This window comes from Dama dama, chromosome 29, assembly GCF_033118175.1.
Source record: "Dama dama isolate Ldn47 chromosome 29, ASM3311817v1, whole genome shotgun sequence".
NCBI classification, from domain to species: domain Eukaryota; kingdom Metazoa; phylum Chordata; class Mammalia; order Artiodactyla; family Cervidae; genus Dama; species Dama dama.
Window position 1 is genome coordinate 53,503,714 of NC_083709.1, and position 27,996 is coordinate 53,531,709.

At 37.3% G+C, this 27,996-nt stretch overlaps 1 protein-coding gene across 1 annotated transcript in view; it reads left to right on the forward strand.

The window, feature by feature from the left end:
- Positions 1 to 27,427, forward strand: part of CFAP95 (cilia and flagella associated protein 95) — an 86,484-nt gene extending 59,057 nt beyond the window's left edge. Inside the window, exons 5-6 of the mRNA XM_061132187.1 lie at positions 5,971 to 6,028; positions 27,236 to 27,427. Coding sequence (XP_060988170.1) covers positions 5,971 to 6,028; positions 27,236 to 27,427 — 250 coding nt within the window. The remainder of the gene's footprint in view (positions 1 to 5,970; positions 6,029 to 27,235) is intronic.
- The last annotated feature ends 569 nt before the right edge of the window (positions 27,428 to 27,996 follow it).

The window sequence follows — 27,996 nt, forward strand, 5'->3', positions numbered from 1 at the left end:
CCATTCACATTAGTATATTTGTGCTTCTTTTTCTTGTTTTACTGTATCTGCCAGAATCTTTAGTACATCATTGAATAGAAATGTTGATAGAGAACTTCTGTGACTATTTGGGAAAATATTTCTGGGGAGGATTTTCATCAGTTTAGTTTTGATTTTCACTTATTGTTTTCTTCTCATAGTAATGTTGCCTTTTGCTGTTTAAGTATGTTGAGTTTTCTTGGAATAGTAGCAACCATGTAATTGTACAGAGGGGGAATGAAAGTTGGGCAGTTTCCTCAATATCTTGGTTCAGGAGTGCCCTCTTCTGTTGAATCAGTGAAATAAGCTTTATTTTGTTAATGGCATCTTTTATGAAAGAGTGGTGGTTCTAGGACCCTTAACTTGTGGGCTTAATTTCTTATTTTTCTTTACCTTGTTAGTTACCTAGAGGCAGTGCCTTCCCAAGACTGCTATTGTGGTCTTGCGTACTTTCCAAGTCTTTTTCTTGGAAAGCTGATGTTCAAGTCCTCTAGTCTCAGGCTTGTTTTCAGCATTTTCCCAACTTGTTCTCAGTATTTCTCTTTCTCCTCTTCCATGTAATCCTTACCTGATTTTGCTCCTAAATGTGCTCTGGATCTTGTTCTACTGATTCTGGATTGTTCTCCCACCTCTGTGTAAACAGAAGTTTGTAGTCTTTTCTAGCCTCTGTTACACTCTATGCATCAACACTTACAAGATTTTGTTTGCTGTTAATCTATGTGGTTTTGGAAGATGTATGTAGATTTAGGCTTAAGGAACCCAAGTTCTAGGCATATGGTACATTCTTCCTCTATAACTGTGAATTAGTCATTTTATCCTAGTGATTCTGTCATTTTTTGTCTTACATATTCTGTGTGTTGTTCGCTTTATTGATTTGGGATTATTATGTCTTCTTTAGTGACTTATTCCTTTAATCAGTAGGTAATGATCTTTATAACCAATAATTTTTGATTCAATATCAATTACATATGATGTTAATATAGAACACTTGCTTTTGGTTAATATTTGCTGGAAATATATTTTTATATTTTTTATTTCAAACTTTTTTTTGAAAATAATTTTATTTTAGGTGTAAAAAGCATAGACTTGGGAAGGAGATCAACCAAGATGATGGAGTAGGAGGACACAGAACTCACCTCCCTCCTATGAACACATTAAAAAATACATCTACACGTGGAAAAATTCTCACTGTAAGCTAACTGGAAACTGGCAGAAAGACCTCTGTGCAACCAAGACTATAACAAAAGTCCACATGCAATCAAGTAGAGAGGAAAGAAAAGCAGTCAACCTGGGATCTGTGCCCCTGGGAGGGGACCCAGAAGAAAGAGATTGCTTGAGTGGAGACATGCCCCAGAGACTGAATGGTTCAAGTCACACATTGGGTACCCCAGTCCTAGGGCTCAGAAAAGGAGAGATGAGCCGCCTTGACTGGCTGAAGGACTGCTGAGACTAATAGAAGGGTTATGCGAAGCCTAGATTCTGAGGCAGATCAGAGGTCAATTGAAGACTGCTCTAGTGGTTGCTGGGTTTCCTGCAAACACTTTGACATGTGCCCCAGCCTGAGCTGAGCAAGTGCTCTAGCCTCGCTTACTTCACATCACAGAGATGTGGGACTGCCAAGACCAGGGAAAAAGCTTGGCCATGGGATACAAAAGTGACTTGGTTCTCAGTGGAGGCACAATGGCCATTGTTAATGCTTACTCAAGCAATGCCTCAGAGACAGCCCAGAACACTTTTGTGACTGTGGCTAGTCTACAACAGCTCATGCCCCAAAATATGCCAAGAGTCTGGAACAAGACAAGTATGCCCAGTCTTGCCACTTCTATTTACATGGTATTAGAAGTCCTAGCCACAGTAGTCATATAAGAAAAGGGAATAAAAGGCATCCAAGGTGGATGGGAAGAAGTGAAATTGTTACTATTGGCAGATGACATGATACCGTGTATCCAGTGAACCAGTGAAGCTGCTCAGTCGTGTCCAGCTCTTTGCAATCCCATGGACTGTAGACTACCAGGCTCCTCCATCCACGGAATTTTCCAGGCAAGAGTACTGGAGTGGGCTGCCATTTCCTTCTCCAGGGGATCTTCCCAACCCAGGGATCGAATCCAGGTCTCCCGCATTGCAGGCAGATGCTTTATCATCTGAGCTACTGGGGAAGCCCTGATACTGTGTATAGAAAACCCTAAAATCTCCAACAAAAAACTATTAGAACTAATAAATCAATTCAGTAAAGTTATAAGATACAAGATTAATATACAGAAATCTGTTGCTTTTCTTTACACTAATAATGAGCTTTCAGAAAGAGAAAGCAAAAAAGGGGGGGACTCATTTAAAATTGAATAAAAAATTATAAAATACCTAGGAACGAATTTAACCAAAGAGGTGAAATACCTATACTCTGAAAACTATAAAACATTGATTTATATTTTTATAAATTTAAATTGAAGGTTATATTTAAAAATATATAAAGGAAATTAGAGATGATATTTTAAAATGGAAAGATATCCCATGTTCATGGATTAGAAAATTAATAATTGTTAAAATGACCATACTATCCAAAGCAAGCAATTAATGCAATCCCTGTTAAAATAATCATGACAGTTTTCATGGAACTAGAACAAATAATCCTAAAATTTATAAGGAACCACAAGAGACTAATTTGTGTTAATGTGTGGCAAAAAATTGCCAACGTGATCTTCAGAAAAAATAACAAGGCTAAAGGTATCATTCTTGCTGACTTCAGAATCTACTAAAAATCTACAGTAATCAAAAGAGCATGGTACCGGCATAAAACCAGATACATAGGTTAATGAGACAGACTAGAGAGTCTAGAAATAAACCCATGCATCTATGGTCAAATAATCTATGACAAAGTAGGCAAGAATATACAGTGGAGAAAAGACACTCCCTTCGATAAGTAGTGCTGGACATAAAAACTGGACAGCTACTTGTAAAAGAATGAAATTAGAACAGTCTCTAACACCGTATTCAAAAAATAAATTATAAATGGATTAAAGACCTGAATATAAAACCAGATACCATAAGGCTCCTAGAGGAAAACATAAGCAGAACACTCTTTGACATAAATCATAGCAGTGATTTTTGGGGTCTGTCTCCTAAAGCAAAAGAAATAAAAGCAAAAATAAACAAATAGGATAATAAATAAAACTTAGAGGCTTTTGCATGGTGAATGAAACCATTGACAAAATGAAAAGATAACCTATTGAGTAGGAGAAAATATTTGCAAATGCTGTGATCAACAGGGTGTTAATATCCAAAATACATAAATAGCTCATACAACTCAATATCAAAAAACAAACAACCCAATTAAAAAATGGGCAGAAGACCTGAATAGACATTTTTCTAAGGAAGACACACAGATGGCTAAGAGGCACATGAAAAGTTGCTCAGCACTGTTAATTATTTGAGAAATGCAAATCAAAACAAAAATGAGATATCACCTTACACCTATCATAACAGCTATCATTAAAAAAGAACACAAATAACAAATGTGGGTGAGGATGTGGAAAAAAAGGAAGCCCTGCACACTCTTGGTGGGAATGTAAATTGGTACAGACTCTGTGGAAAACAGTATAAAGTTTTCTCAAAAAGCTAAAAATAGAACTACCTTATGATCCAGCAATCACACTCCTGAGTATATTTCCAGAAAAAAACAGGAACACTAATTTGAAAAGATACATATACTGTAATGTTCAGAGCAGCACTGTTTACAATTGCCAGGATACGGAAGCAACCAAAGTTCCGTCAACAGATGAATAAAGATGTGGTGTATATATACAATGGTATATTTTACTCAGCCATAAAAAGCATGTAATCCTGCCATTTGCAGCATCATGGGTGGACCTAGAGAATATTAGGCCTAGTGAGAAAAGTCAGACAGAAAAAGACAAATACTGTATGTTATCACTTATATGTGTAATGTAAAAAAATAATAAAACAAACAAATGTATATAGCAAAACAGACCCATAGAAAACAAGCTAGTGGGTTACCAATGGGGAGAAGGAAAAGAGGAGGAAGAAGATAGGAGTATGATATACAAAACCACTATGTATAAAATAAATAAGCAACAAGTATAGACTGTACAACACAGGGAATTATAGCCATTATTTTGTTATAACTGTTAATGAAGTATAATCTATAAGAATACTGAATCACTATGCTGTACCTAAAACTAATATAATATTATAGATCAACTATACTTGAAAACCAAAAACCAAAAAAAACCAAAACAAAAAACACCCCACAGAGTTGGGCTATATAATACAACTTGATTTTCAATTTAAGTCTGAGAAAATATTTTCACTGATGGGTTTAATTCCTTTACTTTCTTTGTGATTATCAAGGTGTTTAGTTTTTTATGATTTTAATTTGTCTTCTGAGCAGAAAATTTTTCCACTTTTTTTTTATCCTTTCCTGCTTTCTATTAGACTGTTCTTTAAAAATATTAAGTAATATCCTATTTGCTGGTTTGAAAGTTACACTTCTAATTTTTGTTCTTTTAATTGCCAATACTCATACTTTTAGAATCACCTAGAACAGGGGTCCCCAACATCCAGGATCTAATGCCTGATGGTCTCCAGTGGAGCTGATGTAATAATAATAGAAATGAAATGCACAATAAATGTAATGTGCTTGAATCATCACCGAACCATGTCCTCCCATTCCCAGTCTGGTAAAATTGTGTTCTACGAAGTAGGTCCCTAGTGCCAAAAAGGTTGGGGACCACTGACCTACAGGGCTTGTTAAAGCAAGATTGTGGGGCCCTCTCCTAGAATTTCTAATAATTCAGTGGACTTGGCGTGACATCCAAGTATTTGCATTTCTAACAAGTCCCCAGATAATGCTAATGTTGCACCTCTGGAAATCACTTCTTGAAAGTCTGACAATAATTAATTGGTGGTTACCACCAGATAAATATTAGCATCTGTACCCAGTAATCATTCTTAGTTGACATCCTAGTTATTTTTGAATTCTTCTACTTGTTCTTTACCCTCCCATCAGCTCAGTCATGTATTAAAATGTTTAAATGTCCTTTTTCCTGGTATTTTTAGGTTTGCAATTCTCAGATGAATTTCTTTGACCATCTAATCCCATAATATTGCCAGGAACAGAATCAGGACAGTAATTTCTCATAGGAGAAAAAAATTTTCCCCTATTTTGAGTACCAGACAGAGAGAAACTTTCTTGCAAGTTTCCCTAGTCTGATGGCTAGAGTTCCTTTGGTCTCTTTTATATGTAGGTACAACATTTACAGACTCTTGACTGGAAGTAGCAGTTTAGCTCTGGTGGGATACAGTCTATAGGGTCACAAAGAGTTGGACACTCAGCACACACACATATGGAGGTACAGCTTTTACAGACTCCTGATTATAAGTAACAATTTAGCTCTGCGCCTTCTGTGAACCCAAGGTCATGTCTCCTGCCCTTGATAGGCAGTTCAAACTCCAGCTTTGAGTCTTGGGCTGTGTTTGTAGACTTGGGGGAGAAGGATGTATTTCACTCAACATTTCTATGTATTTCATGGAATGGAGGTTGGAGAAACTATGTAATCTCAGACTACCTGGTTGTGTATTATTTTCCAGTTGCCATCTAGCAGAGACCTTGGGGTATAGGGCCAAAAAGTTTGAAAAGTAGAAAGTGAGTGGAAAAGAGAACCCTTGTCTGGAATGCACCTGAGCTTTGGGACTTGGTAGCATATTATTAGTATAGAAGAATAGTAGGTGGTATTGGAAGTAATTGAAGGAAGGCATCTTGCTGGTTATAGTTAACACTATAAATGAGGCCTGGGAATTTTAAAAATTTAAAAGTTTTATTAGGGCCAATTTTCCTTGAAATGTTTTTTATTTTGTTTAAAGCACATACTATTAAAAAATTAAAATATTTTTCTTTTGGAGTCATTCTTTTCTCAGATATTGACTTATCTTTCTTAGGTGTACATTGACAACATATGCTGAAGAATATGCTCCACCATATGAATATCAGCCACTTGTGAGTATAAGCGAGCTGAAAAGCCATATTCTAATACTTATGTGCTTAATATGATTCTTTACATATAGTGTAAATAGTCAAGCTTGAGAAGAAACGACAAATTGTTGAGATTTATGATGTTTTATATTTATTTAGAGATATTAGCTATTTGTGGGAGTTAATGGAGTATTTTATGGTTATGATTTATTTTGGGAACAAGTTTATAGATTTCAGGGAGAAAATATTGCAGTATCTAAAATATATTAGTTACTTTCTGCCTCATCTTCACTTTATTGTCCTGCTCCATAAACTCAATTTATCTGGAATAAGAATCTACCTTTCTATTCATTTGTATTATATTAGCATATGAAAATAAGTGATTTAATTTAGCCCTGGGAATATGTATGCTGATAAAATATGTCCAGTTTACAACTTCAATATACTTGTACTGAAAACATTATACCACAAAAGCAAAACAAGGCTGCTTCCTATTAGTCTTGTTCTAGAAGTCCTAATTGGTGCAAACAATAAGAGACTTAGCTACTGAAAAAGAGGAGAAAAAAATCTTTATTTTCAGATAGTATGATTATCTTCTCAGGAGAACCAGGATGTTAAAATAATAAGTAATTAGAATCAGTTATGACCATTTAGTAAGGTGATTGAATATAAAATAAATACATCAAAGATAATATTTTTCCTTCATATTAGCAATAACTGCTTAGTAAGCAAGCTATAAAAGAAAAAAACATACAAATTACTATAGCAACACAAATTTTAAGTACTTTTATGAAGAAAATTCTCAGATAAAGATCAATAAAGAAGATGTGGAAGCTACTCTCCAAAGATGGTAGACAGGCTACTTACTCAGCAAGAGTTAAATGTTCCTCCATCTTTTGAATCACAGTTGTCAGGTGACAGATTTGATCAATAGGACATGACAAAAGTAACACTATGCCAAATCTAGGCTAGCTTTAATAAGACTACTTCCAATTCCTGGAGCCTTGAGCCACCAAGGCTAGGAAATCAAGGCTACTCTGCTGAAGGAAGAGGCCATGAGAAGGGATAATGATGAGCTTAACTTATGAATGATGAAACCATCTTGGATATCCAGCCTAGTGGGCGTAGACTGCAGCTTCAGTTGTCATCTGACTACAGACCACAAGAGATTGCAAGAAAATAGTAATAAATTGTTATTTGAAGGCATTAAGTTTTGGGTGTTTTGTTTTTTTAAATAAATACACACCAAAGGTAACTGAAATAGAAATCTCAAGTACAAGGAAATAACTACTGTTTATGGGACTGGAAAACTAAATTAATTATAAGTTAAATTTATAAATTTAATATAATTACATTAAAAATCCCAATGAACTTTCTTTACTATCTGAGAACTCTAAGATTCTGAAAGTTATTTGAGAGTATAAATAGATGAGAATAATCAAAAGTTTTTTGAAAGTGGCATAACCATTTACGGAAATAAAAGATTCCTGGTACTACTAATGTTATAATATTATTTATTTTTGCTTATTAAAAAATAGAAATCAAGCTGTTAGAAAAGCAAATATGATGGCTTATGGATTAATATGCTTAATACATAAAGAATTCAGATTTATTGGCAGGAAAACTGTTAAAACCATAGGGAAATGAGCCAAGGGCATATAAAGACAATTCACAAATTAGGAAATAATTATTATTAGTTAACTGACAAATACAGGGAAAATCCCAGTCTACAAATAATAGAATGTGTGAATTAAAACAGTTAATTTTTTTGCTAGTAAAATCAGTGATATTTTTAAAAATAATAATACTCTGTTGAGTGACACTGGGGTGAGATGGCTACTTTTTTTTCTATTGCCAGAAATATTGTAAATTGTTTTAGTCTTTCTGGAAAGGAATTTTGCAATATGAATTGATATACTATATAATCTAATAATTCTAAGGATTTCCCCAAGAAAAATAATTCAAACCAGGGATAAAGTTTATATCCAATGATATTCATTACTGAATTATTTATTATGGCAAACTTGGAAATTACCCAATGTTTTAGAATTGGGTACAGTACTCTAGGGATTCAGAATGAGTCTCCAAAAAATGTATCACTCCTGCATGATGATTTTCTTGAGCCAAAGACCCTGTGGGTTAAGATAACCTACTCTCCTCCTTTAACTACCTAGAAGAGTTTAAATTGGGAATTTTTCTCAGGAAAAAAAAAAGGTATTACTGGAGATAAATTTTAGCTAAGTAGCTGCATCTATATTGCAGGGTAAATGTCTAATTGCCAAACATCTCGTCTTATTGTCTTGTGAACCCTCCTGTTCTTGGAAGCCCCAGGCCTCTATCCCATTTCTTAGCTTAGGATGACATGTATACCTCATTTTATCTGTCTTTGAACCTTCTCACGTATGTCGGGTTCCTGTATGTATGAAGTTAAATTAGACTTTTTCTGGCTAATCTGTCTTATCAGTTTAATTCTTAGACTAATCAGAAGAATCTATAAGTGTAAAGGAAAGTTTTGTTTTCCTTTCTGACAGTGCTAATTAAATAGGTTGTAATCACATAATGAGATATTTTATATATTTATATATTTCACCTTTTAGAAAGTCCATGGATAGGTCTTAGTGTCTTGATAAATCTTCTTATTTAAGGTCAAGAAAAATCATTAAGATACAAAATTGTAGGTGTATTTTTCCTCCATACTTTTATGTAAAAGTATGGAGGGAAAAAGCCTGAAGAAACTGTTAAATGCTAGTAAGGTTGGCTAGTGAATGGTGAAATTTTAGGTGATTTTCTTAATCATTATACTTTTCAGCATTTTTCAGTGTAGCAAGCATGGTGGTTTATAATCAGAACCACATGGAAACATATATTATTTAAAAATGAGTTTCAGGCTCATTTCCTTATATGCATGGGATTTGGCCCCATCTCTAAAAAAAGAAAGTTGCAAGACATGTAATTAAAAACTCACAGAATTCAAAGGACTAATTTTCCCATAAGCATAAATATAAAGAATATGGGATGTATTTTTTGGGTGGATAACTCTTTAGCCACTGTGTTATGTATTTGTTCTTTTCATTTTTTCAGCATTATTTCCAGTATTTCTCATGTTGCTTGTTTCCACATTAACAGCACAGCATGCAGCATGTGATGGCAGTTGTTTGGCTTTATTTAGAGTTTTGTTCATTTACTTCTAAGTTTCTTGTCAAAGTAATTGACTTTGAGGCATGTTTTCAGTACTGCTTCTAGCACCCCCATTTAATAATGCTTGCATTCCATTGTTGTAGAATATATAAAATATTTTAAATTGTAACGACAGTGAATGGTTAAGTAATAGCGGAATAGTGACTGAACACAGAAGTTACCATACACGCATAAAAATGTATGATTCATAAAATACTGACAAAATAAGGAGAATATTTTTTACTTGCTAGAGACCTCACCATGTGGCCTTTGCATAAACACAGCTCACCATTCACTCAGTCTATCACCTTTGCAATTATGCAGTTTCTGAAGAAATCTTAAAAATATTTTGATTTGTATTATCTCAAATTTTGTGCATGAATTGAGGCTTTATAAATTTTTATATTGTGGTCTCTTACATTTGCTTAATTCATACTTGCATAAAGTAGGATGGGATTATAAGAAGTCTTAAGGGAATGCAAATTATCTTCCCATATGAATGAATAAATCCAAACTATTAGGAAGCTATGAAGTTATTTCTGAGGAGAGAAACGAAAGAGAATTGCAAGTTACTTCTTCAGAATTCCACTTCTTAAAGGGAGTATTTATTATGACTCACCCAATTTCAATGAAAGATACCTTCTCTTAAAATCTTCCCTTTCTCCCAAAGAACCAAAATGAAGGAAAAAGTCACAGAGATGTTACATCAGAAGATTGGTCTAAGACTGGATGTTTGTAGGGTACATGAATCTTTGAGACAAAGGACAAGTGAGAAGAGGGTAATGGTGGAGAGTCAACCGAACACACTCAGGATTAGTAAGGAAAATAATTAGTTCAGGCATGGACTAGCAAACTCAGGAAGTTTGAGTCTGGGGAATTAAAAAAAGAACAAGCATGGCAATAGTGAAGGAGTGAGAGAGCTAAAAGAAATTAGAGGTAGTGAGCAAAGGGGATGTACTGGAATTTATTGATATTTCTCATTTAGAACTATTTGGGGGAATGATAGATCCCAAGATGTGGTCATGGGAATGAGGTGTTATAATGGAATCTAAGCCATTGACTTGAGAAGGTGAAAAAATGGCAAGTGACAGTGTTGGCTAGATTCTAAATATGAGTGTTGAAGTCAGCCTACAAGATAGTAGGAAAGAAAGGTAGGACCAAAGACTGAGTCAAATGACCAGTCCCTCAGTGGGAGCATTTTGGAGATTCATGGCTCCTCCCAGCCCTGCAGCTTCCATTTGAGAACATCTGATTGGTCTTTACTGTGTGAATTACCAGTTTTTTTTCCTAAATAGAGCTGTCTATTGAATTATCTTTCCAGGCATATGTGTAGCTTTAAGCCAGAAAATGTTGCATATCTCAGTTCTTTCAGAGATAAAAAACTGAGGAACTTTTAAACAGAGAGTTATATATTAAAGCTGACATGCACTCCAACTTGATTACAAGGAACCTAAGCAGTGTTGCCCAGTAGGTAAGAAAGAGGCTGCATCTGTTTAAAATATTCCCCACAATGGTAGGATTGACCTATCCTGTCACTGGGATTCTATGCTCTGGTACAGATACAGCATTGTTAAAATATTGATATTTCTGTGCTGTTTAGAAATTTGCTGTGGCCTTGAGTTCCCCAGAACCCTGCTGCCTCAGTAGCCCAGCATTCTGGACTCCCAGGACCCAGGGCTGCATTATGACTTACCTGGGCCCTAAGGAATTTCATGGGCTCCTTCTTCCACTGAAAGAAAAAAAGTAAATAATTTATTTTACAATTGTATTGCCATAAAGGCAAATATAATCCAGGTTGGATTATATTCGTTTTTGTTAATTTAAAGGCTTATTGAAGAGATGTATTTTTAGGCTGCATTTCTCATTGATATTTTGTAAAGATTACCTATCTTTTTTTCTTTTATATTTTTATACTGTTTTGCCTCCTTGTCTATTTTTGACTATTTGTGACTATATTATTGTATTTTATAGCCATGTTATGTGGTCATGTTATTGTTAACCCTCCTGAAATTATTATCAGTATACTGTGGGTGTTATTTTTGTTGTTGTTTAGATGCTGTCGTATCCAACTCTTTTGTGATCCCATGGACTGTAGCGTGCCAGGCTTCTCTGGCCATAGGATTTCCCAGGAAGAATACTGGAGTGAATTGCCATTTCCTTCTCTAGGGGATCTTCCTGACCCAGGAATTGAACCCGCGTCTCCTGCATTGCAGGCAGATTCTTTACTGCTGAGCCACCAGGGAAGTCCAGTGGGTGTTATTACACAAAACTAAATCATACAACACTCATTTTTTCCTGAGAAGTACTTTTGGACTTTGGTACTCTATTTTAAGCAAAATTTTCTGTATAATAGCTGCCATTGCTTACTGCTTTGCGATGTTTATGGGTATTAAATTACTGGCATCATTTCCTGGCTTCAATATGAGTTTCTATTATTTAAGAGAGTTAGTTTTTCAAAATGGTGTTTGCATTTTTCATTATGGTAAAATATATATAATATAAAAGTACCATTTTAACCTTTTTTTAGTTTACAATTTAGTGGCACCAAGTACATTCACATTATTGTTATAGTCACTTTGAAAATTCTGATTTTAAAATAAATTAAAACACTTTTGTAAGAACTTTAAAATACTATGGGCCTTAGACACTGGGCTTTTCTGTGCCTCATGACTGAGTGGGCCCAGCCTGGATTTTCTCTCTGGTAGCTTAACACCTGCCTGATAGGGGCATCTAAAACTCGCCCAAACTGCTTGGTGCGTATTGATTTACAAATACTTTGAATATCATCCCAAACCAAGATTCACCTTAGCTAGGAGTCACCTTGAGCACCATCAAGAGCCTTTTATTGTTCTATTGGGCTCAGAAACATGAAAGAAACTCCTTAAAGGCTGGAATTACCCTTAGTTTCCTGCTTCCCAGGAAGGGATGTCTAACAGGGGCTCTAAAAAGAAGATAAGGGAAAGAGTGACTTACTGAAAACCACCAATAGCTGGGTCAGAAAGTGAATCTAGAACAGGTTGGGGTTTCTATAGGAAACATTACCTGTCTGAACTAAATCAGCTTTTATTTCCACTTCTTTTTAAGGCCTTCTCTTTGCATCTTTCCTCCATTCTGTGTCCCCATGATCTTCCATAATTCCAGTGTAGATAGTCTTTTTCTTTTTTTTTCTTGTTCTTTTGTTGTTATTATTATTGCTTTAAAAATGTAATAGCATGAAAAGTTGTTCAATGTAAATCTGGTCACACTGAATAATCATGTGTAAGCCTTGTAGTCTAGAATAGAGTGTAGTTTTGCCAAGCTTTCATCCAAAAAATTAAGGTTGAACTTTAATTAGGTAATGTTTCAGAGTCCATGATGTGTCTTCATGATTTTTATTTTAGTACTACTTCACTTTGTACTGCATCTTAATATATATACTATTTAATTTTCTCTTTTTCTTCTGTTAAGCTTCTGACTCACTGTCTACTAAGAGAATAATCATGGCCATTTGCTGAATACTCTTGTTTATCTTATTATGTACTGTTGACTGAAATGAAATGAGAGAGAGGTTTACATTCTAATGCAAAAGAGATGTAGTGGTGAGGGAGTGGAATTGGAGAAGAAGGAAGAGAGGTCACATGATTGTACCTAGTATTTTTTGATTGACGTCAAAGTGTTTCAAAATCCTGCTGCTAGTTAACCACAGAAACAGCCTTCTCTTACTTGGGTTCAGAAGGAGATGGTGGCTTCCCTTGATGTATATTCATACCTGAAAGATCTCAGTGTGTGTTGTACATATGTGTGCTGACCTTAAACATGTACATATAGCCATGATTTTGTAGCTTAAAGGCAAATAATTCTGAATCTGAGTCTCATGGCATTCTCCCAGTGCTAAGAGACCACATTTCCTAAAATGGACAGGAATGGGTGAATTTAATTCAGATGACCATTTTTTTATATCTACTACTGTGGGAAAGAGTCCGTTAGAAGAAATGAAGTAACCCTCAAAGTCAACAAAAGAGTCTGAAATGCAGCACTTGGGTGCAATCTAGAAAATGACAGAATGATCTCGGTTCATTTCCAAGACAAACCATTCAACATTACAGTAATAATCCAAGTCTATGCCCCAACCACAAATGCCACAGAAGCTAAAGTTGAATGGTTCTATGAAGAGCTACAAGATATTCTAGAACTAATGCCAAAAAGAGATGTCCTTTTCATCATAGGGGACTGGAATGCAAAAGTAGGAAGTCCAGATACCTGCAGTAACAGGCAAGTTTGGTCTTAAGGTACAAAATGAAGCAGGACAAAGGCTAATAGAGTTTTGTCAAGAGAGCACACTGGTAATAGCAAAAGCACCCTCTTCTGACACAAAAGATGATTCTACACATGGACATCACCAGATGGTCAACACTGAAATCAGATTGATTATATTCCTTGCAGTCAAAGATGGAGAAACTCTATAAACCAGCAAAAACAAAACTTGGAGCTGACTATGACTCAGATCATGAGCTTCTTATTGCAAAATTCAGGCTTGAATTGAAGAAAATAGGGAAAAATCACTAGGCCATTTGGGTATGACCTAAATCAAATCCCCTATGACTATACAGTGGAGGTGATGAGTAGAGTCAAGGGATTAGATCTGGTAGACAGAGTGTCTCAAGAACTATGGACAGAGGTTTGTAACATTGTATAGGAGGCTGTGACCAAAACCATCCCAAAGAAAAGGAAATGCAAGAAAGTTAAGTGATTGTCTGAGGAGGCTTTCTAAATAGCTGAGAAAAGAAGAGAACTGAAAGGCAAGAGAGAAAGGAAAAGATATTCGCAACTGAATACAGAGTTCCATAGAATAGCAAGGAAAGATAAGAAAGTCTTCTTAAGTGAACAATGCGAAGAAATAGCGGAAAACAATAGAATGGGAAAGACCAGAGATCTCTTCAAGAAAATTAGATATATCAAGGGAACATTTCATGCAAAGATGGGCACAATAAAGGACAGAAATGGCACGGACTTAACAGAAGCAGAAGTGATCAAGAAGAGGAGGCAAGAGTACACAGAAGAACAATATGAAAAAGATCTTCATGACCCAGATAACCATGAAGGTGTGGTCACTCATCTAGACCCACACATCCTGGAATGCGAAGCCAAGTGGGCCTGAGGATGCATCTCTACAAAACACAGCTAGTGGAGGTGATGGAATTCCAGCTGAACTGTTTCAAATCCTGAAAGATGATGCTGTTAAAGTGTTGCACTCAATATGCCAGTAAATCTGGAAAACTCAGCAGTGACCACAGGACTGGAAAAAGGTCAGTTTTCATTCCAATCCCAAAGAAGTACAGTGCCAAAGAATGTTCAAACTACTGCACAATTGCACTCATTTCACACGATAGCAAGGTAATGCTCAAAATCCTCCAAGCTAGGATTCAATAGCACATGAACCGAGAACTTCCAGATATACAAGTTGTATTTGGAAAAGGCAAAGGAACCAGAGATCAAATTGCCAACCTTCATTGGATCATAGAGAAAGCAAGGGAATTCCAAGAAAACATCTACTTCTGCTTCATTGACTATGCTATAAAGCCTTTGACTATGTGGATCACAATAAACTGTGGAAAATTCTTAAAGGGATGGGAATACCAGATCACCTTACCTGTCTCCTGAGAAACCTGTATACAGGTTAAGAAGCAACAGTTAGAACCAGACAGGGAACAATGGACTGGTTCAAAATTGGGGAAGGAGTATATCAAGGCTGCGTATTTTGTAACCCTGCTTATTTAGCTTCTATGCAGAGTACATCATGTGAAATAGCAGACTGGATGAATCACAAGTTGGAATCACTGTTGCTGGGAAAAATATCAATAACCTCAGATACGCAGATGATACCACTCTAATGGCAGAAAGTGAAGAGGAACTAACACGAGCTTCTTGATGAGGTTGAAAGAAGAGAGTGAAAAAGCTGGCTTAAAAATTCAGCATTCAAAAAACTAAGATCATTGCACCTGGCCCCATCACTTCATGGCAAATATGTGTGTGTTGAGTCATGTCTGACTCTGTAACCCCATGAACTGTAGCCCTCCAGGCTTCTCTGTCCATGGGATTTCCCAGGAAAGAATGCTGGACTGCTGTTTCCTACTCCAGGGGATCTTTCTGACCCAGGGATTGCACCCGTGTCTCTTACATACTCTGCATTGACAGGCAGATTCTTTACCAACTGGGCTACCTGGGAAGCCAAATAGAAGGGGGAAAAGTGAAAGATTTTATTTTCTTGGGCTCCAAAATCACTGCGATGATTACTGTAGTCATGAAATTAAAGGACACTTGTTCCTTGGAAGGAAAGTTTTGACAAAGAGCTTCCCTTCTAGCTCAGTTGGTAAAGACTCTGCCTGCAATGCAGGAGACCTGGATTCAATTCCTGGGTCAGGAAGATCCCCTGGAGAAGGAACTGGCAACCCACTTCAGTACTGTTGCCTGTAGAATCCCATGGACAGAGGAGCCTGGCAGGCTACAGTCCATGGGGTCACAAGAGTCGAACATGACTTAGCAACTAAAGCACCACCACCAGACTACATATTAAAAAGCAGACATCACTTTGCTGACAAAAGTCCATATAGTCAAAGCTATTGTTTTTTGAGTAGTCATGCATGACTGGATGCATGGATGTGAGAGTTTGGCTATAAAGAAGTCTGAGGACCTAAGAGTTGATGCTTTCTAATTGTGGTGTTGGAGAAGACTCTTGAGAGTCCCTTGGATTGTAAGGAGATCAAACCAGTCAATCAACCCTTAAGGAAATCAATCCTGAATATTCACTGGAAGGACTGATGCTGAAAAGTGAAGCTCCAATACTTTGGCCACCTTATGTGAAGAGTTGACTAATTGGAAAAGACTCTGATGCTGGGAAAGATTGAAAGCAAAAGGAGAAGAGGGCAATGGAAGATGTGATGGTTAGATGGCATCACTGACCCAGTGGACATGAGTTTGAGCAAACTCCAGGAAATAGTCAAGGGCAGGGAAGTCTGGCATGCTGTCGTCCATGTGGTTGAAAAGAGTTGGACATAATTGCGACTGAGCAACAACAATAAGCTTTAACCTTAAGATCATTTGGCAGTTGCTCATATAGTTCCACAAGGCTTCCCCAGCTTCTCTCACTGATCTTTATTTAGATATAGAGATGGATAGACACATAGATAAGATGGAGAGATAGATAAGATATATAGATAATCTATCTATCATAGCTATCCTCTCTATCTCAACATTCAGAAACCTAAGATCATGGCATCTGGTCCCATCACTTCATGGCAAATATATGTGGAAACAAGGGAAACAGTGACATACTTTACTTTTTGGGCTCCAAAATCACTGCAGATGGTGACTGCAGCCATAAAATTAAAAGACACTTGTTCCTTGAAAGAAAAGCTATGACCAACCTAGACAGCATACTAAAAAGCAGAGACATTACTTTGCCATCAAAGGTCCGTCTTTTCAAAGCTGTGGTTTTTCCAGTAGTCATGTATGGATGTGAGAGTTGGACTATAAAGAGAGCTGAGAACTGAAGAATTGATGTTTTTGAACTGTGATGTTGGAGAAGACTCTTGAGAGTCCCTTGGACTGAAAGGAGATCCAACCATTCAATCCTAAAAGAAATCAGTCCTGAATATTCATTGGAAGGACTGATGCTGAAGCTGAAACTCCAATACTTTGGCCACCTCATGTGAAGAGTTGACTCATTGGAAAAGACCCTGATGCTGGGAAGGATTGAAGGTGGGAGGAGAAGGGGATGACAGAGAATCAGATGGTTGGATGGCATCACCAACTCAATGGATATGAGTTTGGGTAAACTCTGGGAGTTGGTGATGGACAGGGAGACTTAGGATGCTGCAGTCCATGGGGTCGCAAAGAGTTGGACACAACTGAGCAACTGAACTGAACTGAAAAGTCAGGTTATTTTTTGATGTGACTATTCCTATAGACCTCCATATTTTTCTTTGGGATAACCCTAACCCTAACTCATTAATGATATAGATGTTTATACTTATATTCACAGTCTATATGTCCTTGAACTTCCCATGACTATTTTTCTTTAGTTGAATACCTTTATTTGTTACAAATATTTCTCCTATGTAAAATTTTACCAAATAAAAAGATATACTAAAGGTTTCTTAAATAGGTAGTAAAAATATATCCAACTATTTGCATGTTCTTTACAGCTGCATTTGCCAGTTACTCTTATTCAATCATTGAGGAAAAAATATCCAATAGAAATGAAATCAATTTAAAAGTAATGTAGGGAAATGAACAAAGGAATCTGTCTAAAATGCCTATGCCCTGTGATTCCCAGAGTCAGTAAAGTAATTTTGGCCATAGGGGAATTGTTCTTTTCTTCCCACATCACTCTGCGTGTACTTAGAAGACAGCCTTATTAAGGGAAGACAGGTCTTCCTGTAAGTAGGGAGTAAGTACATGTAAGTAGGGAAGAATTTTATACATGATATATACTGAAATTAAGCAAAATATCACAGCAATCTACTTTAATATCTCTTTTAATTCCATCCAATGTGACATTCAGATAAATAAGCTTGTTGCCTCTGTACGTTTTAAAGAGTAAATGGAGAACACCAAATGAGGATGCTTAAAGGCATGCTAGGGAAGAATGATCTTTGCTGTATGAATGCCAGGTGGCTAATGGCTGTCTGTAATGGTGGACACAAGGTTAGTTCGCAGTGACTGATTTGGGCAGGAAATGTAACCCATTATGTGTTTTTATGGACGAGCTCTCTAGATGAAGGAATTGAGACTGCTCTCAAATTATCTAGTGATATTAAATTAGGTAGCATTATTGATATTGCAGAAGGCAGGCCTAAAACTGAAAATGACCTTGAAAAATAAAACTATGAAAAATAAAAAGTCCTAAAAAAAACAGGATGAAATCAAATAAGTGAAACCACAGAAATGGGTAGGGACTGGGTATATGGTTGACTAAGAAACAGCAATGTCATTTTATCCTGAAAAAATGGCTTGGAAGGTAAATGATGCTTAGAGGTTATGGGATTGAGGTGGGAAAAGGATGGGACTCTAAGAATTGGATACCTATCACTTACTGATACATTTTACGGATGTAAGTGGTAAAACCATGTCTTATTTGTCTTTCACAATGAGGGAAGGTTGGCTGCGCACTCAAGAGGACCCTTCTGTAATATCCTAACCCGTTTTTCTATTATCTGTTAAAAAGAAGAAGGAAGAAAAAGAGAAGAAAAGGAAAAAGAAAACTTTATTAGCCTTAGTGCAGATTTTCCGTACAGTGATTCTGTTGCTGGGTCTTTAGTAGTTCCTGTTGCTACAGAGCCTGTTTGCCCTCTGTGTTCCTTTTTCTGACACTTTTTTCCATCTTCTATCAGGATGTTTCAGTTTCCCCAACCATTCTCTGAAACAGCACACTCAAAGATGACAAGAGATTGATTCTTATTGTTGTGTTTTATCTATGATGCTGCTTTGGAAGTGAGTAGTCATTGGCCACCACTACCTTCTTTGTGCCCTCCCTTTCCTCAGAACCTATGACTTTGCAATGCTCTCTCCATGCCTTTTTGTCTCTGTCTTTCATGGCTTCTTTATGAACCTAGCCATAAGTATTCCCAAGAATTGGGTCCCAGAACCCTGCTCCTCTCATTTTACATAATCTCAGAAAATTAATCCACTCCCATGGCTCTGTAACCATCACTTTTGACGGGTAACTTATTTTTATATAATTTCAAACTTACAGGAAATTTATAAGACCAGCACAAGGAGCTCCCATATAATCTTTACCTAGAGTCACCAATTATTTACTATTTGAGAGTAGATTGGAGACTTTGTGCCTCTTTACCTATAAATAATTCAATGAGCATTTCTTAATAACAGACACAGAGCCATGGTAAGGTTTTCAGCCTCACATAAAATTGATACAGGATAATTATGAAAGTCAGAGTCCATATTCAAATATAATCCATGGTCCTAGTGATATTCTTTATCACTATTTTACTCAATCAATTATCACTGCTGTGCATAGGGCAGTGACTTCTCTCTAGGACGTCTGTCTAACAGCATTACCTTTAAAATAAGCATTTTGTACTGATATCATCTCTAATTAAAAATGTCTGAGAAGTGACTCATCATTTGCCCCCTTAAACAAGTCCTACTCATCTCTGTGTCTTTTTAATTCTTTTTAATGGTGTTAGAACTCTATCAGACATCCAGATTTGAAGGTATGAGCATCTTCGATTCCTTATCCCCAGTTAGGTTAGTAAGTCCTCTAAAATCTTCTTGTGAAATGTCTCCTCTAGTACAGCTCTGCTTAAGCTGTTGTGCTCTGTTGCCCACCTATTAAGCACTTTAGATGAATTCTCAGTTACCCTCATCTATCCAGAAGATTCAGACAATTCAGTGATAGTCCTATCTTAAGAATACTTTGTCAGAACTCAGAGTCTGTGTGGCACCAGAATAGTGGATCAGCCAATAATGTGAGATAATTCACAAATCTCTTTCTATATACAATTTCTAAACACTTCTTCCCAACCCACTTAATAGATGTTGAGTAATCATTTAGATATTATGTTAGGGTGTTGAAACTCTAACAATTGTCTGCAATTCACATATGCAGAAGAAATATGTCTAACTGATCACTGGCCCCTCTTCCTAAGCCCATCACCAGTGGGAAAACACTAATTCTCAATCAACATAAAGCTTAATCTGATTCCATGATTTAAATAGCTCCTATAAGAAAATTTAATCTTTCTTGAAAAAAAAAAAACAACTCACTTTCTCAGAGACCCTCTCCCACTTCCAATTGTAGAAAAGAAGTGAGACTGTTATCTGTTAAAAGGTCTTCTTACAAGGTTGGCCTTTGGTTGGCATGTAGAGATAAGAATTCCCTAATAAAAGTAGCTTACAGTGTCTACTAAACTGTTGGCACAAACAATGTGCTTTATGTTGAACACTTGTTTTCCTTCTAGGAGTCTGGAATTTTGGTTTATGCTAGGCAGAGGGTGCCTATGTGACCAGCCCCTAAGAAAAATCTTGGCCTTGGAGTCTTTAATGAGCTTCCACAGTAGATAGCATCTCATACCTCATGGCTGGAGGGAATCAAGTGCATCTGGTGTGACTCACTGGGAGAAGGTTCTTGGTCTCAGACTTTCATACCTATTTTTTTTTCTTGACTTTAACCTATGTGCCTTTTCCCTTTGCTCACTTTGCTTTGAATCAACTTGCTGTTATCAAGCATAGCCACGTGCTTGCGTGCATGTGCTCAGTCATGTCTGACTCTGCGACCCACAGACTGTAGCCTGCCAGGCTCCTCTGTCCATGGGATTTTCCAGGCAAGAATACTGGAGTGGGTTGCCATTTCCTACTGCAGGGGATCTTCCTGACCCAGAGATCGAACCCATGTCTCTTGCGTCTCCTTCATCGGCAGGCAGATTCTTTTCAACTAGTGCTGCCTGGGAAGCCCTAATCATAGTCACAAGTACAATTATATGTTGAGTTTCATGAGTCCTCTGAGCAAGTCACTGAATCTAGTGGTGGTCTTGGGAACCCCAACACACCCTACTTTTCTCCCTGTGGCAAACTGCTGTTTTCCCAAGATGGTTGCCACATGTGCTGCCATGGCACGTGCTCTTACAATGTGATTCTGACACTCTTCACATTGAGAGGTAGAGTCCGTATTACCTCCCCCCAAATCTGGGTGAACTGTGACTGTGATGAAAGTGATGCTATATGATTTCTGGAGTAGCTGTTTAAAAGCAATGCAGCTTCCTCCTGTTCTCTTTGTGCCATCCTTCTTCTTAGAACCCAGTCACCGTGCCGTGCAGAAGCCCACGCAGGCACAAAGAGCTGTTGTGTAGCTGTTCCATCAACATCTAGTCTCTGGGATGATATCCCAAGTCTACCTGGTTGCTCTTTTTCTTACAGGTATAAGTGGCTATAGTCTGTGAGTATGGTAACTCTCAGTCTTTTTCTATTTCCCATTCTTTTTCTCCGGGCTTGGTTGGAGCCCTCATGGCTTGTCTGAGATGACTCAACTTCATTTCCACTTCCATAGATACTGTTGATCCCACAGAAGCCGCCTGTGATTCCCATTCAATACCTAGCTTTAGTGCTCAGCTCTGCAGCTAACAGTTGAACCTTCTCTCCAGACTTGCAACTACTTTCAGGGTCTTGTTTGTGCCACTGAATACCAAACATGCCTCAGGACTGATGATTCCCAGGCCTCCCTCTGCCTGACCAGGCTGCTTCACTGGTTTGGGTTTGGCTGTGCCCCAGGCAAATGAAAGAACAGCATGAGAGGTGGTCTGTTTGAAGATCTCATGAGAAATGAGGGCCAGGAGACCCCTATGCCTTTCTGCCATTATTCTCAAGTGTCTAATGTACTTCTCTCTGTCCATATCAACAAGACCCTATCTGGTTCAAATCTGTGCTGCAAGCTCAGTTGTGTCTGACTCTTTTGCGACCCCATAGACTGTAGCCCACCAGGCTCTTCTGTCCATGGGATTCTCCAGGCAAGAATACTGGAGTGGGTTGCCATTTCCTCCTCCAAGGGGTCTTCCTGACCCAGGGATTGAAGCCACGTCTCCTGCATCTCCTGCATTGGCAGGTGGGTTCTTTACCACTGAGCCACTGGGGAAGCTTATGAAACTGTGTGAAAAATGTTAGTTGTTCAGTCATGTCAAACTTTTTCTGATCCCATGGGCTGTAGCCTGCCAGGCTTCTCTGTCCAAGGAATTCTCCAGGCAAGAATACTAGAGTGGGTTGCCATTTCTTTCTCCAAGGAATCTTCTCAACCCAGGGATTGAACCCAGGTCTCCTGCATTGCAGACAGATTCTTTACTGTCTGAGCCACCAGGGAAGCCCTGATTTAAGTCTACGGATGGGAAAATTGGGAAATGCACCAACTATTTCTCCTGTCTTTCTTTGCTTTTCCTTATTTTCATCTTCCTACAATGCCCCAAACTTCCTCTGTATTTTCCTACTCTCTGTTCCAACTCTTGTTTAAGGCTTCATGGCAAAGAATGTTTTCTCTCCATACTTGGAGAAACCTATGATTTGAATCTTCCAGGTATGGTCATTGATATTCTAAAATCCTCAAGAGTATGCATTGGATTGTAAGGCTGTTGTCTTTAGGAAAAACTGTATTTTGCATTACAAGGTGATATTACTTTGCTCTTTGTCATTTTTTTTTCTAAAACAAATTTTGATCACCCCTTGGGAAAATGGGTGGTTACATAACAATGAAAAGGGAAAACTACTAATAATTTTGAAATGATTACTCCCTCTCTATATATTTAGTTTCAAAGGTAGGCCAAATTACTTGCTTGTCCAAAACTCCCAACATCTCAGCTGGGCCTTGGGTATGAGCTGCAGTCAATATAAAAGGTCCTTTGATATAGGACCTTCTTGGTTGGTGAAGCTGCTTTTTTCTATTCTGTTTGGTGCCTTTTGTATTAAACTTTGAAAAACAAACTTTATTCTGCTTCCTTATAGTAATTATACCCTCATGGTTCCTAATAGTTTGTTATTATTTTTGAAAACCTTATTTTTTCACCTGTTCCATGTTTGCATCCTTCTAATTCTTTAGTGTATGCTTTGGCAGAAATTTACTGCTTGCCTTTACTCCTACTTTTCTATATATTTCCATCTCCCTTGTTTTTGACCCATTTCCTTGCTCTAACTCTCAGTACCTCAGTGTCCCAGTACTACAGATTATTCAGGTATATACTAGATAGGATGCTTTTAGTAGGTTGTACAAAAACCAACTCAAACTAGATTAGGCAGTAAAAGTAATTTATTGGCTCATATATTTTTGAAAAGTCTGGCTTCAGGAAAGGATTGATACAGCAATGTCATTATACTTTTTACTGACTCTCCTATCTGCCTTTTTATGGTTTTGTTTCATGCTATACTGATTGTAGGCAGGCTGCCAACAGCAGCCTGGGCTAGATGCTTCCTTATTTATATCCAGTAGTGAGAAAAGAATGTTTTCTTCCCCAAACCCTTGAACAGAAGTCTCAGGCTTTAAGCTGTTTGGACAAACTGAAGTCACATGTCTAACACTGAACTAATCACTGTCATTGAGAGTGGAGTGAGATTATCCTGATTGTCTTAGGCAATCAGATTCTGCCCCTAGACCTAGAGGGGGCTTAATCTACTCACATTGCATGGCTGCTGCTTAATGGGAAATGAGAAAAGTGGATTCAGGGTGAGCTGGAGTCACCTCTTAAAGTTTGCGTGATGCGAGTATGTTCATGTCTGCCCAACTCAGTGTTCACTACTGACTTCACTTGAAATCAACCATGGTAGGAGTATAGACAACACAGAAATTGTCAAATATTACAGATCAGTTTGTAGGGTTTTTTTGGGTGAGGAGGTTGGTTTACCATCTCTGATCATGGGAGACATTCAGTTTTGTGTGTGTTAACAGGCAACAACAACAACAACAACAAAAAAGAACAGGCAACAAGCATTATCTTAATTAGTTTTCCTAACTTCAGCATTGTTCACCCCTTCTTATCCACTTGTAAAAAATAATGGCCTTACTGAGATATAATTTACTGGGATTTAATTCACATGCCATAAGATTCACCCTTTTAAAATGTACAATTCAGTGATTTTTTAAAATATATCTCCAGTGTCATACATACAGTCATCACCGCAGTCAGTTTCAGAACATTTCCATCATCCCCCAAAGAAACCACACACCCAGTGTACCAGTCAGGTTTCTTTACAGAAGCAAACCAAACCTGAAATCCTAGGAAAACCAGTGCTTGTGAACCAGAAGCACCAAAGAGCAGGATATGATCAACATCTCAGCTCGAGCAATCAAGCAAAACAGGCCAATTTTTACTTTCTCTGCCTTTCTTTTATTCAGGTCCTCAACAGATTGGATGATGCCTACCCACATTGGGGAAGGCAAACTACCTTATTGAGTCCATCGATTTAAATGCTAGTTTCATCTGGATACAACCCACAAATAATGTTTAGCCACATATGTTGGTGCCTTTTGATCCAATGACACTCATTAATAGTCACTCCTCATTCCTTCCCCTCCACCATCCTCTGGCAAAGCAACTTTTTGTCTTTGTGGACTTGCCTATTTCCAAGGTTCATCTATGCTATAGAACTACCAGTATTTTATTCATTTTTTTGGCCAAATAAATTATTTCATTGCGTGAATAGACCACATTTTGTTTATACATCCATGAGTTAATGATATGTAAGTTGTTGAGATCCATTTCTAATCATAGCTCTGGGATCCAGTCCTTTTCATCTTCAGTCTTTAGCACCTTCTGCTGCCAGAATACCTCTCCTAAAACATCACATTTATTCTTATCATTCATCTCATCAAAACGTATCATCCTCTCTGCCTAGGAGATGCTAAAGGAAGGTGTTGACTTACATGCGAAGCTCTCCTCAGTTCCACTGCAACAGGGGTAGGAATGAGGAGATCCTGCTTCCTACTTAGAGGGCAGTTTAGCAAGTGATGCTCTAATCTCGTTTAAAGGATCTCTATCTGAACCAAAACAAACATACAAACCTCAAAGAAATAGAACCCCAACAACACAAAGCAAAAGTCCAAAACTATGTAGAAAGTGACATGGATATTATGTAGCTTTCAGATTTTATTGTTTATATGTTTTATCTTTGAATTATTAAGAATTTCATGAAGGTGCTAGTGTGCTAATATGTCTTACAAGCAGACAGCTTGCAGCCCTGGCTGAATCACTGGCATTCTTTAGATTCTCCCCTGAGATTTTTAAGCAAACAATATTTTCTTGCATGTAAAGTGGGAGTAATGATTCCTACTTCAGAGCCAGTTGTGGATTAAAAGTTATACTCAACTACCATGTTCAGACCATAATAGGCACTCAGTAAATAAATAGACACCATAATTATTATGTGGTTAGAATTTTCAATTGTTTTCAACAAAGCCTATCTAAGATTAGAACTATTTTGGTGTTCTTTCATTGTTTTATAGTTTTGGTGATTTAATTTCAATTTTGTCCTAGTGCTTTAAAATTAGTATCAATTTAAAGCAGAAATTAGATAATCAGTACCAGGGGCTTTATGTTTCTTGTCTGCCATTATCCTTGATGTAATCTGAGTGAATCAATATTTCCTTTGGGAAGTGGCAATGATAGTGTCTTGTTTTATTACAACAGAAGTTTTTATGAAGTGCTCTAAGGATGCGTGTGTGCTAAGTCACTTCTGTTGTGTATGACTCTTTGCGACCCTGTGAACTGTAGCCAGCCAAGGTCCTTAGTCCATGGGATTCTCCAGGAAAGAATACTGGAGTGGGTTGCATTCCCTCCTCCAGGGGACATTCCCAACCCAGGGATTGAACCTGTGTCTCTTATGTCTCCCGCATTGGCAGGCAGGTTTTTTACCACTAGCACCACCTGGGAAGCCCACTCTAAGGATAAATACCTTAAATATTATACTGGGTTATACTGAGGTAAATTTCTCATAGGATGAACCTTCCAACTTGGCATTTACTTGCAAATATGACCTGATAGCAGTTATTAAAAATATAACCCGCACAACAAAGGAAACTATAAGCAAGGTGAAAAGACAGCCTTCAGAATGGGAGAAAATAATAGCAAATGAAGCAACAGACAAAGAATTAGTCTCAAAAATATACAAACAACTCCTGCAGCTCAATTCCAGAAAAATAAACGACCTAATCAAAAAATTGGGCCAAAGAACTAAACAGACATTTCTCCAAAGAAGACATACAGATGGCTAACAAACACATGAAAAGATGCTCAACATCACTCATTATCAGAGAAATGCAAATCAAAACCACAATGAGGTACCATTTCATGCCGGTCAGAATGGCTGCTATCCAAAAGTCTACAAGCAATAAACGCTGGAGAGGGTGTGGAGAAAAGGGAACCCTCTTACACTGTTGGTGGGAATGCAAACTAGTACAGCCGCTATGGAGAGTAGTGTGGAGATTTCTTAAAAAACTGGCAATAGAACTGCCATATGACCCTGCAATCCCACTCCTGGGCATACACACTGAGGAAACCAGATCTGAAAGAGACACGTGCACCCCAATGTTCATCGCAGCACTGTTTATAATAGCCAGGACATGGAAGCAACCTAGATGTCCATCAGCAGACAAATGGATAAGAAAGCTGTGGTACATATACACAATGGAATATCACTCAGCCATTAAAAAGAATACATTTGAATCAGTTCTAATGAGGTGGATGAAACTGGAGCCCATTATACAGAGTGAAGTAAGCCAGAAAGAAAAACACCAATACAGCATACTAACGCATATATATGGAATTTAGAAAGGTGGTAACGATAACCCTGTATGCGAGACAGCAAGAGAGACACAGATGTATTGAACAGTCTTTTGGACTCTGTGGGAGAGGGCGAGGGTGGGATTATTTGGGAGAATGGCATTGAAACATGTGTATTATCATATGTGAAATGAATCACCAATCAAGGTTCGATGCACGATACAGGGTGCTTGGGGCTGGTGCACTTGGATGACCCGGAGGGATGGGATGGGCAGGGAGGTGGGAGGGGAGTTTGGAATGGGGAACACATGTACGCCCGTGGCGGATTCATGTCAATGTATGGCAAAACCACTACGATATTGTAAAGTAATTAGCCTCCAATTAAAATAAATGAATTTATATTAAAAAAAGACAAAAAAAAAATGTAGCCCAAGATATTAGTCTTTGGAAAAATTATATTAATATAAAAGATGTTAAATGGTAGTTTAATTGTTTTTGTCTTATGTAGAAATAGTTCTTTATGCTGTATATCTATGGTTTAGAAAATTTTGCACATATAATAATTTATAATTTTATAAATAAGACAATCATTAATTAGACTTATTCATAATTAGAAATGCTTATAAATGCAATAGCCAAATACAAGAAATGATTACTAATTTGAGAGATTATATTAATCAATTGTTTGAAAATTAACCTTTGATCATAATAAGACTAACACATTAAAGATCAACTTTTGGAAATCATTCCTTTATACATATTTCAGTCATTTAATATTAATATTATCTTTCCTGCCCCATAGGGTGATCCTTGTCAAGATGATGATTATTCAGTTGTCCACAGAAAATGCCGTTCTCAGTTCACAGATCTAGATGGTTCCAAAAGATTTGGCATCAACACTTGGCTTGACGAGAGTGGGATTTATGCCAATTCATATGTAAAACGAAAACTCTGCCCATTAACAGATGGCCCTATTACTCCCTTTTTAAAATAATGTATGGAGTCAGATTCTATAACTAATGAAAGGGAGTGGGTGTAACAGTTGATAATTTTCTATCCTAATAAATACAATGGAAACTTTACAATACATTCCTTTAACACAAAATCTTATATTCTACACAGTGTGTATATCCTTATTTTCATAAGCTACTCTGGTATTTCCAAAGTTTAGCATGTTTATCATTGAAAGTATGTAACAAATTCTAGATAGTACTTGGAGGTATTTTATTTAATTGTACTTTATTTTATTGACTGGATTTATTTTATTGAGTAAATTTTATTAGGAAAAATACATGAAGCTAACACAGTCAAGCTCTTGTTTGCTTAGGGTGTGTCTGATTTTAAAAAATGAGATAACTTCCACTTTTAAGTGAATAAAAATTTAGGTGGTGCTCAAATTCCACACGAAACTCAAATTGCTGAAATTTGAGCAACACTGGCCCTATGATGGTGTTGAATATGTGTGTATGTGTATTGAGGGGGAGTGTGTCTGTTTATAGACTTTAACATATCTGTGGTGTCTAGCTGCACTATAGATTATCATTTCAGCATGGTATTTTTCCT